General features: G+C 32.2%; 2 protein-coding genes across 5 annotated transcripts; one reads left to right on the forward strand and one right to left on the reverse strand.

The window, feature by feature from the left end:
• LOC109728699 (RHOMBOID-like protein 3) lies at positions 666-9,622 on the forward strand. 4 transcript variants are annotated; one of them, XM_020259179.1, is made up of 6 exons: positions 666-1,013; positions 1,140-1,218; positions 2,970-4,118; positions 5,821-5,900; positions 5,986-6,236; positions 9,522-9,622. In XM_020259179.1, the coding sequence occupies exons 3-6, from the start codon at positions 4,103-4,105 to the stop codon at positions 9,604-9,606; spliced, it is 432 nt and encodes a 143-aa protein (XP_020114768.1). In that variant the 5' UTR covers positions 666-1,013; positions 1,140-1,218; positions 2,970-4,102; the 3' UTR covers positions 9,607-9,622. The 4 variants fall into 4 exon arrangements, with proteins under 4 accessions (XP_020114768.1, XP_020114767.1, XP_020114770.1 ...); XM_020259178.1 differs by having other exon boundaries at positions 666-981; XM_020259181.1 differs by having other exon boundaries at positions 666-959.
• On the reverse strand, positions 9,790-10,851 carry LOC109728522. The gene is made up of 3 exons (XM_020258939.1): positions 10,571-10,851; positions 10,435-10,472; positions 9,790-10,346 (listed from the first exon to the last, which is right to left on the reverse strand). The coding sequence occupies exons 1-3, from the start codon at positions 10,849-10,851 to the stop codon at positions 10,237-10,239; spliced, it is 429 nt and encodes a 142-aa protein (XP_020114528.1). The 3' UTR covers positions 9,790-10,236.

Here is a 13,501-nt window from a genome sequence, read left to right on the forward strand (position 1 = left end):
GTTAAATTAAAAAAAAAAGTTAATCTGTTCAAAAAAAAAAAATTTGAAAAAGATGACAGCAATAGTGAAATGCCCCCATCCAATAAAAAGACAACCCCAAAGCATCTTACAGTGCAAAAAGTAAACCAACAATTGCAAAAAGACAAAACAAAAAAAACAAACCCAAAAAGCAAAAGAAAAAACAAAGCGTTCGTGCGGCACGGCACGTGCCGCGCACCCTCACACGTTGCCGTTTTGTCTCGTGCGGCCAGCGCCGCGCGGGCGTGCGCGGACACAGGGGAGTCCGAGACCCCCCCCCGCGTACGCATGCCGATAGCGTCGAGACTTTAAACCTTGTTGTGGGTCCACGTATCTAGAAATATAGAATCTTTGCTATTTAAATTAAAATTTTTGAACAAAAATTAAAATTTGGATCTAATGTTAAAGATTTTAAATTTAAATTTTATATCTTAAATTTAAATTTAAATTTTAAATTAAATTTATTTTTTGATTTCAAACTTAAATTCTTTATTTTAATTTTGATATTTTAATTTATATTTTAAATTAAATCTCTCTCTCATTTTTTTTTTTTCTCTAAATATCTTACCGACTCCCTCTCCCTCTTCCTCTCCCTCTCTCCCATAGTCCCATCTTCACCTGTTACCATCACCACCCACTCCCTTCCTCTCTCTCTCTCTCTCTCTCTCTCTCTCTCTCTCTCTCTCTCTCACCTTCCATTTTTTTTCCCTTACTGTCGGACGCCCCCTTTCAATTACCCATACCCCCGTACGGCTCCCGCTGACTGCCTCCGTGACTGCTTCCTCTTCTCCATACTCCATCTCATCCCAGCCTCCTCCCTCCTTGCTCCCTGCGCCACCGTGCCGGTGCGATTAAGACGCCGCCACTAAGCCCTCCTCTCTTCTCCTCCTTCGTCGCCGCAACCATCGCAGACTTCGTGCGAGGAGGGGCAGCTCGATGCCGTACCTCTTCACTTTCTTCTTTGTCTGCCTCTCAAACCTTAACCCACATCTTGGGTGCTTAATTTATTATATTGCATTATCATTTGTTTTTTCTTTTTTTGCCCTAACATCTGAATTAGTTGCATACAACGGTGACCATTCACTCATCACTCATCGCCGAAAGAAACATGTTTATTGCAGGTGCTCATTTGCTATGGTATCCTGGGGCGTTCAACATGACTACTGGTCCTCTGCATTGGGAGTTACTGCAAAGGGCAAGGTACTGTTGTATTTATTATAAAAAGTAAAAGAGTTTCATGACTAGGTCTAATTTTTTTCGTTGGATGGTCTAAACTTACGGGTGAAAATGGTTAGGATAAACTCCGATCGAATTTGACACTAGAATCGATCGGGTGCGAATACGGATGTCAAAATTATGCATCAAGAGGTGAAATCTACAGAAAAGCGCACTTATGTTGTATCATTTTGTTCAGTTATTGTATACACAAACTGTAATAGAGTTAATTGATTAAAATGTATTCATGCCCATTAGAAAATGTAAAAACATATATACTTTTATCTTAAAATATTCGAAGAAATGTAATCTCAAAACTAATTCGTAGAATACATGTACTCTTTGGATTTCTGTACCAAAATCAAATCGCGGAAACCATAAATTTAACAATGAGACTAAGTATATCACAACTAAGAGAAACTACATGCATTCCATTACTAAAGTCGAACACTTAGAATACTATGAATAGTCACAATGTGAAAATTCTATTATTGTTTTAAAAATACAAAATTGTTTATGTTTTCTCAATTTTTATCCAATATTAATCCATCTTTATTATTTGAATTTTCAGGATGAACCAAAATGATAGGTTTTCTCGATTGAGTGATTCGAATCTATTCATAAGCTTTTTCGATGAAATGCTGATTGACTCTTATGCGTCAATGGCAATTGACACTCATGGGTCAATTATGCGTCCTGTGTATTAGGTTTTGATTGTTAAGGTATAAGAGGCTATGATGATAAAAATGTTTCTTCCTTGAACAATGCTGATTTTGGAAGCTTCCCTATTTAGTAAGGTTAATATAAATTCGAATCCCTCTCATTTTTTAGAATTTTGATATACAATATAAGAGTTTTATGGCAAAGCAGCTTGGATGGCCTAAGGCAACCGTTGCAGCCATTTACTCTTAAAAGGTTTTGGGAAGGGAGGAGCCGATTTATGGGTATATATCATTGTGATTAAGTAAAAGTATATGTGAGCCTCTATCATTTACTCTATATAATTATTTACTGTCTGTTTTTTGTTTGTTTGACCAAAATAATTGTCTTTAGATATTTCGTTCATTCATCACACTTGCTTTGGTTAATTGTACGTTATTCTTTATTAGCACTATTGTTTATATTATATTTTGATACTTTACCCATCACAAAAAAGTGTTAATTTTTTAAAAAATCAAGCTCAGGGATTGTCGATTCAAACTTATTTTTGAAACTAAAAGAGCCCCCGACATAAGTGGAACATTGAAGAGAGCAACTATTATGCTTTTAGTTTGAAAGTGCAGTTTGACTTTTGCTTTTCTTTTTTTCGCTGGTAGATTTTGATGAAATTTTGTGGTCTTTTTTCTCAAAGCGTTTGCTTTTCATTACCGAGCTTGCTATGCTATTTTTTACCTCTTAGTTGCTTGGTAGCATAATTTCAATCTTTCAATCATCAAGATGTAAGAATTGCTATACATGAGAGGATCTAGATGATTAGTTCTTCCTCCTGACGAAAAATAAGATAAAAAAGAAGTCAAGGTGAGGTGTCTAAGTTTAACGAATCTCTATATATTTTTAGATTTAAAGACCAATCTACATAGAAGTCCATGGAATTTAGATGAGAAAAATTAAATTAAATTTATTTTGAAGTATTTTTTCAAATTAAATTGAAGTTCAACTAAATTTTATTTTTTTTTTATTGTTGGGTAAAAAAATTAGAAATTATTTTAATGTACTTACTTTTTTTCATGATTCAGGGTTCAAGGGAAAGTCTAATAGAGTATTGGGTGATACGCGATATCGTAACGAAAGAATGATAGTTGGGGTGGAATTTCGATGGTATATTCTATTTCACAGCAGAACCTTATATTTTCTGTGAACTAATAGAAGTTACTTTACTATAGATTATTAGGTTTTAAGTATGTAAGTAAAGAAGCATAAATCCTTTAATTTGCTTTTAAAAATCTTATTCTACAAATATTACTTCTATTTTCTGCAAAAGAAGCTTCATTTATTGTAGCTTCCAAACATTGGTGTAAGAAGAAATATGTAACGATTTATTTGGATTTTATACAGCTCTTACTGTTTTAAGTAAAATTTAGATCATATTCCATAGGTTGCTACTGAGGCCCTTGGAACTTTGAAGTCTATGCTTGGTCAATTTACTCGGAAAAACTTGGGTCTCCACTGTGAGAATACAGTAATCAATACCATGCTGAAAAATACCAGTTTACTTATGAGTTATTCAATAGACATAAAAGCAAAAAAAAAAAATGGACAATATTCTAAAGCTAGATTGTTTGCTTTCTATATTTTGCAGATCCAAAGCAATTGCAACCCTAAAGGGTTTGTGTTTTTTGGGTATCTTTAGGTGTGATTTAGAAAGGTAGACAAACAAACACATAATGGAAAGGAAACAAAAAAAAAATAGCCAAACAATTCATAATTTGTTGCGATTTGTATCTATGGTTCTAATTATTTGTTTTGAAACACTTTCCCTGTTTTCATCAATTTGTCTCTTGGAATTGGAATAATAAAATGATGTTGCCTGGTTGCAAGCAACCTTTTTAGAATTGCTATTATTGCATTTTATTGTGTATATTGTTCGTTATAAAATATTTTTTTATTTATTTAATCTATTTATGAGTTAGATTACCTTACAATTTTGTCATTCTGTTTCTTCGCAAATAAAATAATCGTATTGACTATTTTAATGGCTCTTCTTTTACTACTTCGCCTTCGATACCGCACTCTTTGAGGCCTTGACGGATGCTGTGAGGGATTTACGGTTCGACACTATCCCCTCCAACCTGTTGTCGATCGAGCTCACCCCCTTCTTTTTGGGCGCCCTTTCTAAATCCCTCACCTAGCAGCTTCTGCTCTGAATCCTATGTACACACTACAAGGTAATCATTCCTTATCCATTTCTCTCTCGATCTTTGTTTAGATCTACAATATGATGCATTTGAGCCAACTGATGTTTTAGAGAGTCGGTTCTTTGATATTAGCTTTAGTGCCAAAGCATTTATAATACATAAATAATGCCATCTCGAGCTTGCCATTGTTTTTTAAATCATATAAAAAAGCATATTATATTGCAATTGAATGGTATGCACCATGTTCTTAATTTGGTTATGTTGCACCTTCACACACACACACAGATATATACATGTCCGGATTTCTCATAAAACTATAGTCGTAAAATTAATGGGCAGCATTAACGGTTTATGATTATTACTTTTATTTCAAATGATACAATTTAAAATTATTTGATATCTATATTAAAAAGTATATTCTATGTTATCTCTTCATACATCATATGATGTGTAGTATATACCTATTATATACATGAATGAGATCGTTTATGCTGATCCTGTCTCATTTATAATTACAAATTTGACAAAAATTTTGCTTTCTACAAAGGGCGTACTGTTATTAGCTATCTATATTGAAGTATAGGTTGTGATAGGCAATAATTTAAGCCTTCGCTGGCTTAGCTAGTGCTTCGCTCACTCTTTTATAGGTTGAGTATTCTAAAGCTCTAATTAATATTGTTTTTAGGTATTCTGCTTAGCTACCTTTTCTCAAAGCTCTTTGCAGCAGTAGTCTGAGATACTAATTAAGATCGCTCTTTTGGAACGTTATGAATATTATATATGTTTCATCATGTGCTGTTATATATGTGTTGCTTCTATATATGTCTTATTCTCTTTTACTTTTATTTATTTTGCATGATTTCCGTAAAATAAAACTGAATGATATTGTTGGGAGAAGTTCGGAATATTTTTCGTAAGACCACCAATATATTGTTTCTTTTTTAGGTTAACTTACTAAGGTTTTGTTGCTACACAATGTTGTATATAGTTGTCAACTGCTCTTGTGCTTCTCCTGATTTACTAATTTCACGTTTTTATGTATTTGTCTTTGGAACAAAAATGCAAAATGCTGATGTATGTGTGCTTTCACATATTATCTTTTAGGTTTCTTTGTTATTTTTAGTTTTGTAATTGACTTTTGTTTTGTGGTTTTTTGTTTTTTGTTTTCTTTTTCGGGCTATGATGCTTTTGCTTCTTTTATTGTGACATGGGGTTAATAGACATATATTTTCCTCATTAAAAGTAAGAGTGTGGAGTGGTTATGATTAGTGCACAATCTTTGGATGGTCTATTATGTAGGCAACCAGTTGGCACTATTTATTTGCTATATAGATTATAAATCTGTTTGGTACTATTTATTTCAAATATGGATTAGGATTATATGTGGCACCTCTTTTTTTTTTCCCTGTGTTATTTTTCTGCAGGATGGAGTTGGAGCATTTTTAACTTTTATTGCTGAGTAAATCTGAGCCCGTATATTTTGTTTTCCTGCTTTTTGTCAAATGACATTCCAAATATCATATATAAGAGATGTATGTATACCTTCACGGACAGGGGTACTGACCAAGTGTAAACTCCATATTACATACACTCGCAGCAAGATCAGATTTATGTGAATTTGTATTTTGTAATATTTTATCTCTGTGAGAATTTGTTGACTGGAAAAGACTTGGAAACCATTAAAAGAAGCATGAAAAGTTTGCACCATCAATTCATCTCATTATCTCTGTAGGTGCTTCTGGTGCTTTATTCGGTCTTCTTGGAGCAATGCTGTTGGAGCTTCTCACTAACTGGACCTTATACACACACAAGGTTTATCTTTTCTTTCTCTCATTTCCTTTCCGAGGCTCATCAGTAAGTTGTTTGGAGGCTGATTTTTTCCGACTTACTTCTACAGGCTGGAGCTTTAATAACTCTTTTAGTCATGATCGCGATCAACTTGGCCCTCGGAATAATCCCGCATGTAGATAACTTTGCACATATTGGGGAATTTCTCACTGGCTTTCTCTTAGGTTTTGTACTGCTGCTCGAACCTCAGTTTGCGTGGTTGGAGCGACACAATCTACCTCCCGGAAGGAAAATCCCATTGAGACCTAAGGCTTACCAGTTACTATTATTGGTTGTTGCGCTCACATTAATCATAGCTGGGTAAGTATATATGCTCTTATACTATACAACAGCAAATTATTTATAACTATTCCAGTCAATAGTCGCATGTCCGTATGAATTTTGATCGAATGTAATAATTATTATATTAATAAATATAATAATTTCCAGTCATATATTCGCCTCCTTTTGTAAAAGTAAGGGTGTGAAATGGTTATAAGTAGTGCTCAATCTTCGGATGGCCTATTATGTAAGGCAACAGGTTGACGCTATTTATTTATATTTTGTGGATTTTTTTTTTTCTTTTTCGGCCTATGATGCTTTTGCTCCTTTTATCGCGAGATCGCATTATTGGTCATATATTTTCCTCCTTTTGTAAAAGTAAGGGTGTGAAACGATTATGGTTAGTGCGCAATTTTTGGATGGCCTATTATGTAGGAAATCAGTTGGCACTATTTATTTGCTATATAGATTAAAACTCTGTTTGGTACTATTTCTTTCAAATATGGATTAGGACTATATGTGGTAGCTGCTTATTTTTTCCCGTCTTATTTTCCTGCAGGCTGGAGTTGAAGCATTTTTAGCTTTCATTGCTTATTAAATCTGAGCCCGTATATTTTTTTCCCCTGCTTTTTTTCCTAACTGTTTTTTGGGTTTTAAAGTATATACCATTAACGTTTGTTGTATGATTGAACTTGAACTCCAATAATTCGAATTGAGTTGCAACTCCAACTATCATTTTGTCCTGATTTTTTTAGTACTTCAAATGATGCCTCTTTTGTTTGACCAAAAACATGCCAAAGCCAGTAATTGCTTCATAATTTCTATAATAAATTCTTCGGTGTGTTTGGAAAACAGAAACCTTTTAGAGTTCATGATATTATGACAAGTTGGAATGCACTAGGACCTAAATAAACCAGTATCCGAAACTTCTTTCATCAATTTTGAACTAACTAAAAGGCGGGCCTGTTGTTATAAGTAGTTCTTTTGTTTGACCAAATTCTTTTGGTGTCAATAATAGGTGGCAGTTTTTTATAGATTTGAATAATGATAAAAAGTTTGTTTTGTTAAGACGCTTATTATTTTCAATTTTATTGACAACCATCCAACTCTTCTTTGGGTTTTTCTGCGGCTTTAAATTGGATGCAAAATAGTGAGACCTACAGGATCGCCACGAGCCTTATTCCTGGCTCATCTTAGCATGCTTCTTATCATACCTGGAAAAAAAAGGTCCTGTTTGATTGTGATAAAATTTTGTGCCTATTTTTTATGGGTATCTTATAGTGATCAAGTTTTGTCGACAACGTTATGGGACAAATTTACTCTTGATTTTGGTGGAAATTTTATTCAGTGTGTTCAGTAAATAGAAACCTTTTAGAATTTATAATGTGATAAAGATTGGAATGAACTAAGACCTAAATAAACCAATATTTGAAGTTTCTTCTATGAATTTTGAACCAAGTAAAAGTCAGACCTGTCAATTTATAAGTTTAGGGTGTTTCTTGAGTTGATTTGGTTTTATTATCTTACAATTTCGAGTTGTTGTTATTTGAAATTGTAAAAACCTTCCATGGTTTCCTGCATGCAAGCCTTTAATTAAGCTCGGAATATTTGTATAGATTCTTACTCTACATCTTTTGGATATTCGACTGTGTTCCGAATAGTGAAATGTTTTTGTTTAATGGATATTATTAGAATTTTGTTACTATCATTTGGACTTTTTTTTTAGCTAAAGCAAATGCTGAGATGATCTGTTGATTTTTATCTGAAGCTATTTTTAAAAACCAATGAAACTTGCAACTATATTTGACACTTATGCAGTTTTAAGTTTGCGGTCACTGAAAGCGTGGAAACTTCCATTCGTTTTATCTTTTCTGGATTTTTGTCAGCCTAATATTATGTATCATTTTTTTTTTCTGCCTAATGGAAGTGCAGAATGCTTCTTTATGTATATGTTTGCGCCTTTTCTTTTAGGTTGTTTCATTCTTTTGAGTTTTATAATCGGTTTATGTTTTGTGGTTTTTAATTTAAATGTATTTTTAATTTTTAAAACTTAAGTGGCATCATAAACAATATAATTGTTTGACATGTATTTGTCTGTGCAATAGAAATGTGAAATGTTGATGTATGTATGCGTTCGCATTCTTTCCTTTTAGGTTGCTGCGGTCTTTTGAGTTTTATAATCGACTTATGTTTTGTGATTTTTTTTTTTTTGTTTTTGTTTTCTGTTTTGGGGCTATAATTAACATTGCAGTATTAGTCATATATTTTCCTACTTTTGTAGACATAAGGGTGTGAGATAATTATCATTAGTGTGCAATCTTTTGATACTCTATTAAGTAGGGAACCGGTTATCAATATTCTTACAAATATGGATTTGCAGCACCTACACTCGTTTTTTTTTTTTGCAATCAAATTTTTAATATCTTTATCTTTTTTAACATGAATTGTGAACCCTAAAGGTCTCCCTTTATTTATTTATTTTTTTTGTTTTGAGAGAGAGGTCTCCCTTTATTTTAATGATTGAATCTCAACTTTTTTTACTTTTTTTTTTTATTTTATTTCTTAATTTTTTTTTGCAATCAAATTTTAAAATTACAATAATTTGCTGTGGTAGTATCTCCCGCCGTATTGCGCGGGTCCCATAACTAGTATAGCATGATATTTTTGTAAATTAAACAGCTTATTGTTTGCTTGTTCTTTTTGCTTTATAATGCCTATGGAGAAGGCTCACTCAAAGTTCTTAGTAAAGACGTAACCTTCTTTTTTTTATTTAATGATTAGGGAGTGTTTGATTCCTGGAAAAATCGTGAACAGAACAATTATTTTTTAGAAAAGTAGTTTTCATGAGAAAAAAATTCGTTTACAACACTTTTCTATAGATTCTAATTTTTTTTTTTTTTTCAGAACTACACATTCTCAGAACGAAATAGATGAAAAATACTTTTCCAAACCAAAATTTATTTTCAGAAATATTTTCCCGGGAATGAAACACCCCCTTGATTAAAAAGTCCACATAACTGCACATAGGTTAACACATTTAATAAAAGAAATAAAAAAAAAAAAAATTGTAATTCAAAGAATTGAGTGTTTCTGGTTAACAAATTTCTTAAAAGACCAATGACTACTGGTGGGTGTAAGAGTCCTACAATTCTACAAAACTTAATTATTAATAATCTCTTAATTATGTGGTAAAAAATGGTTAGTTACTTAACAAGTTAATTAATTTATTACAGTTAAAAATTAATTTATAAGATGATTCCACCCGTGTTTCTTCGAAAGTAACGGCAATGCTATCCATTTGATGATACGGTTCTTACAATGCAGATTCCAAAGCTTCTGGGCAGCTGAGAAAGCATATATCCCAAAGCTTCTGGGCAGCGTGGAAAGCATATATCCCCGAAAGTATTAAAAAAAAAAAAAAAAAAGAGACAGTAATGGAAAGATACAGGGTGTGAACTGGTACAAGAGGGTGTGAACTGGTATAAGAGGATTCCTTGACATAATGGTGGCGACGATGGCCGCGGCGGCAGCAGCACCGGATGATCGGGCTGGCGACCAGCGACGGTGCAGGCAACAAGCGGCCGGTTGGTCGGTCGGTCGGTCGTGAGAACAACGGGCAATCATCCTTCTCTGATCCTCAATCTGTTTTATTACAATAAAATAAAAATATATATATATTCCGCAATTCAAAGTATAGTGTCGGACAATTTTATAAAATAATATAAGTACTTCGGATTAGTCGAAATTAAAATAAAAAACAACATAACACCAATCCAGAACACAATAAAATACCAGAACTAATGCTACCAAACAACAAGAATTAAAAAAAAAGAAAAAAAGAAAAGAAGCATAAGCAGTATAAAAGAGAAAAAAGAAAACAGTCATCATCAAAGCGATTTCGCAATATTCTTCGCAGCTTCAGATGCACGGGAGGCCCTTTTCTTTATCACAATCGCACCAACTGCGGCAGCCGACAAGCAGACATTCGTAACAAGCGCTAACTTTTTAGAATTATCGTGCAGTTTTTTATTTTCCTCTCTCAATTGCTCGATTTTTTTTTTTTCTTCTCGTTGCTCGCTACTAAACTCTCAAGATCTTTACTAAGCTGATTTAGTTCTTCGGAGTCAGATTCGTGCTGCTCAATCTCGTCTGAAATAATGAAGTAAATTTAGTAAGTAAGAAAAGAGCCGAATTAGATAGAAAAAAAAAATTACAAATTACAAATTAAAAAACTTACCAGAATCAACGGAGGAATTCATTATCGATCGATCGAGTCTAAAACAAAAAATAAGACAAAGAGTAAAGATAAGTCAAAAAATATATATAAAGCCAAAAGAGTAGTAGAGAAATTAAAAAAATAGCATATAATATTCCTCTTCTTTGAGAGTTGGGAGAGAAGCACGCCCAAGCACGCCCGGCTGAGAGTTGGGATTGGGAGAGGCGGCTGAGAGTTAGGATATTGGGAGAGGCGTGGGCGAGGAGGGGTTAAAGAATAGAGTTGGGATTGGGAGAGGAGGGGAGGAGGGGTTAAAGAATGAAAGGAGGAGGATTTGAATTTATAGACAAGGAAATTAAAAAAAAAAAAAAAAAAAAAAAATCTGCAAAAGTTTTGCTGGCGGTCAACGTGAGTTGGTGAAAGGTGCCGGTGTGCCATTTCTTGCCCCAGGACAGTGTTGTGTGCACCCGCAGAGGTTAAAAACATATTTTCCTTATATCAGGGGTAAAAATGTAATCTTATACTATCGCTACATCTTGTACCCTATTTATTTATAATAATCATATATAATCTCTGTGGCCCACACTTGTTGTTTAGCTGGTGCAGTGGGAGAGCTCAATCTCTAGTTTGTTGAGCCTTTTGTATCTGTTCTTGGCTTGGATTACCGGTGTTCAGTGCATATATGTTACGCGATTCGCTTATATTGTATATTTCTTTTAATAAGTATATCTGATAATTAGGTAGAGAGCTTTTTTTTTTTTTTCTTCTTTTGTTAAAGGAAAAGCTAAATATATATTCTTGTATGTCGATTGTTTTGTGCTTGAGAGTGATCGGATATTATAAATTTGTGCTTGTGGAGATGCTAGGGTTGCCTTGGTACCGATTTGCTGATTGCAAGGAAAAGAGAACGTGTGAGGTGGTTAGGATATGCATTAGTTTGCAAAATTTTTTAAAAAAAGTATGTTTAAATTTAAAAACAAATTGATAGGACATTCTATAATTTTGAAAACATAGTATGTTTAAATTTAAAAACAAATTGATAGGACATTCTGTAATTTTTTACTCTAATCCCACATACGCTAAGCATGTTGCTGAATGGATTTGAAATCAAGCCGAGTCAACTGAGCTGGGCTTCTGAGTAGAGTCAGTGAGTTTGCATGCACGAATAGGGGTGGCAATCTAATTCGCTATTCGCGAGTTGGTTTGCGTTCAGCTCGAAATCGAATCGCTTGTTTAGTAAATAAGCCGAACACGAGCTGAATTTTTCAGCTCGTTTAATAAATGAGCCGAACACGATCTGGGGTCAACTCGCTCGTGTTCGGCTCGATAACAGCTCGAATACATATATTTTATATTTATATAATTTATTTAATTATATTTTCATATATAAATAAATAATTATATATAATATATTTTTTTATTATTTAATTTTTAACAAAATAAAAATATAAATGCGAGTTTAATTATAAAAATACTTATTTATATATAAAGTTTCAACTATTAGATCAAAGTCTAATGGATAAAATTTTATAAATTTATTTTTTATATATATTTAATCTATTTTTTTTAATTTATTATTCATTAGTCAGCTTGTGAGCCAACTCATGTTCGGCTCGTTAATAAACGAGCCGAACACGAGCTGAATTTTTTGGCTCAATACTTTAACGAGCCAGCTCATGTTCGGCTCGTTTAATAAACGGAGCGAACACGAGTCGACTCCAGCTCGCTCGTGTTCGGCTCGTTTACACCCCTATGCACGAATATGTACTTACATGCACAAATATGTATCACTAAATGTGGAGGAGACAAGATAATATAAGATAGCTATTAACATCTAACATTCATTCATGATTTATTAATATGGTTATATTCTAATTACACTTGAGTACAAACAAACTATGATTGTATTCTAATTACACTTTGAGTACAAACAAAACTATTTCTCTTTCATCAGTGAAAATACTGGTATATAACCGCTAGCAATAATAATTTGTTGGCCCAAAATCACCGGCCCAAAATATTTAAATCTAATTATTATGTCTAATCCAATCAAGCTTATATAATTTCATAACTAGGCATAACTATCTAATATAGGACTATTAAGGTGTAGATCCCCCATCTTAAATTTGACCTCTCAACTATCTTTTTTATTTTTTATTATTGGTATTCACCGCAACCATTTTTACTATGGTCTTCATGCAATTATTATATATTTTATAGTTGATCTGAAACTTCATCATAAGTTAACTGCTACATTGAATTGTTAATCCTATATATCGTCTTGTTAGCTAAGAAGGTACTATCTAGGGCCCTTAAATTCGATAGAATCTACTATTAAAATTAGCAGTCTAAGCTTTAAATAAGATCAAGTTAAAATGATTAATTAAAAGTTTAGAAATTGTTCAACGGAAACTAAGTTTAAGGGCTCTATTTAAATGGGCCTATAGTTGTGGAGATATCCGTACATTTTTTTCTGCTTAAACAAATGCCAAAAGTTGTTTCAAATAACAAAAAGGCTTTTCTATTCATTTATTTTTGCAAACTATTTTGTTATTTTCATCTTTTCTTATTTATTTATTTTGTAAAATATTAATTTTCTGGTGGTTTTTTTTAGAATTTTTTAAAAAATTTATTTCGCAAAATATTTTTTAAGAGTTTAATTAACAATTTAATATTTACGCATTTATTTTTAAAATATTTTGAAATATAAATTTTAAATTTAATTATTTTAATTTAAGGTTTAAATTTTAAATTTATATTCAAATATTAGTTCTAAATCTTAAATTTTATATCTAAATTTTAAGGTTTGAAAATTCCTTTAAATTTCAAATTTTAAAATTAAAATATAAAATTTGGATCTCAAATTTTGAGTTTCAAATTTTAATTTTTAAATTTCAAATCTTAAAATTCAAAATGAAAGTTAAATTTCAATTTTTAAATTTTGAAATGTAAAAATTTTAATATTTTTAAAACTCAAAAGATTACAATTATACATCTTAATTTTCAAATTGCAAATTTTAATTTTTTGCAATTCAACATTTAAATTCTTTAATTTCAATTTTGAATTTTTGACTGTCGAATTTAGATC

This window comes from Ananas comosus, linkage group 24, assembly GCF_001540865.1.
Source record: "Ananas comosus cultivar F153 linkage group 24, ASM154086v1, whole genome shotgun sequence".
Classification (NCBI taxonomy): Eukaryota; Viridiplantae; Streptophyta; class Magnoliopsida; order Poales; family Bromeliaceae; genus Ananas; species Ananas comosus.

What these genes read in the sequence shown, in the direction of transcription:
- LOC109728522 (XM_020258939.1), bottom strand. Translation starts at nt 10,851, where the DNA reads ATGGCACACCGGCACCTTTCACCAACTCACGTTGACCGCCAGCAAAAC. An exon ending in TCCCAACTCTCAAAGAAGAG is followed by an intron (nt 10,473 to 10,570) that starts GAATATTATATG and finishes TTTTTGTTTTAG; the next exon opens with ACTCGATCGATCGATAATGA. An exon ending in GAATTCCTCCGTTGATTCTG is followed by an intron (nt 10,347 to 10,434) that starts GTAAGTTTTTTA and finishes TCATTATTTCAG; the next exon opens with ACGAGATTGAGCAGCACGAA.
- LOC109728699 (XM_020259179.1), top strand. An exon ending in GGACCTTATACACACACAAG is followed by an intron (nt 5,901 to 5,985) that starts GTTTATCTTTTC and finishes TTACTTCTACAG; the next exon opens with GCTGGAGCTTTAATAACTCT. An exon ending in CTCACATTAATCATAGCTGG is followed by an intron (nt 6,237 to 9,521) that starts GTAAGTATATAT and finishes CTTACAATGCAG; the next exon opens with ATTCCAAAGCTTCTGGGCAG.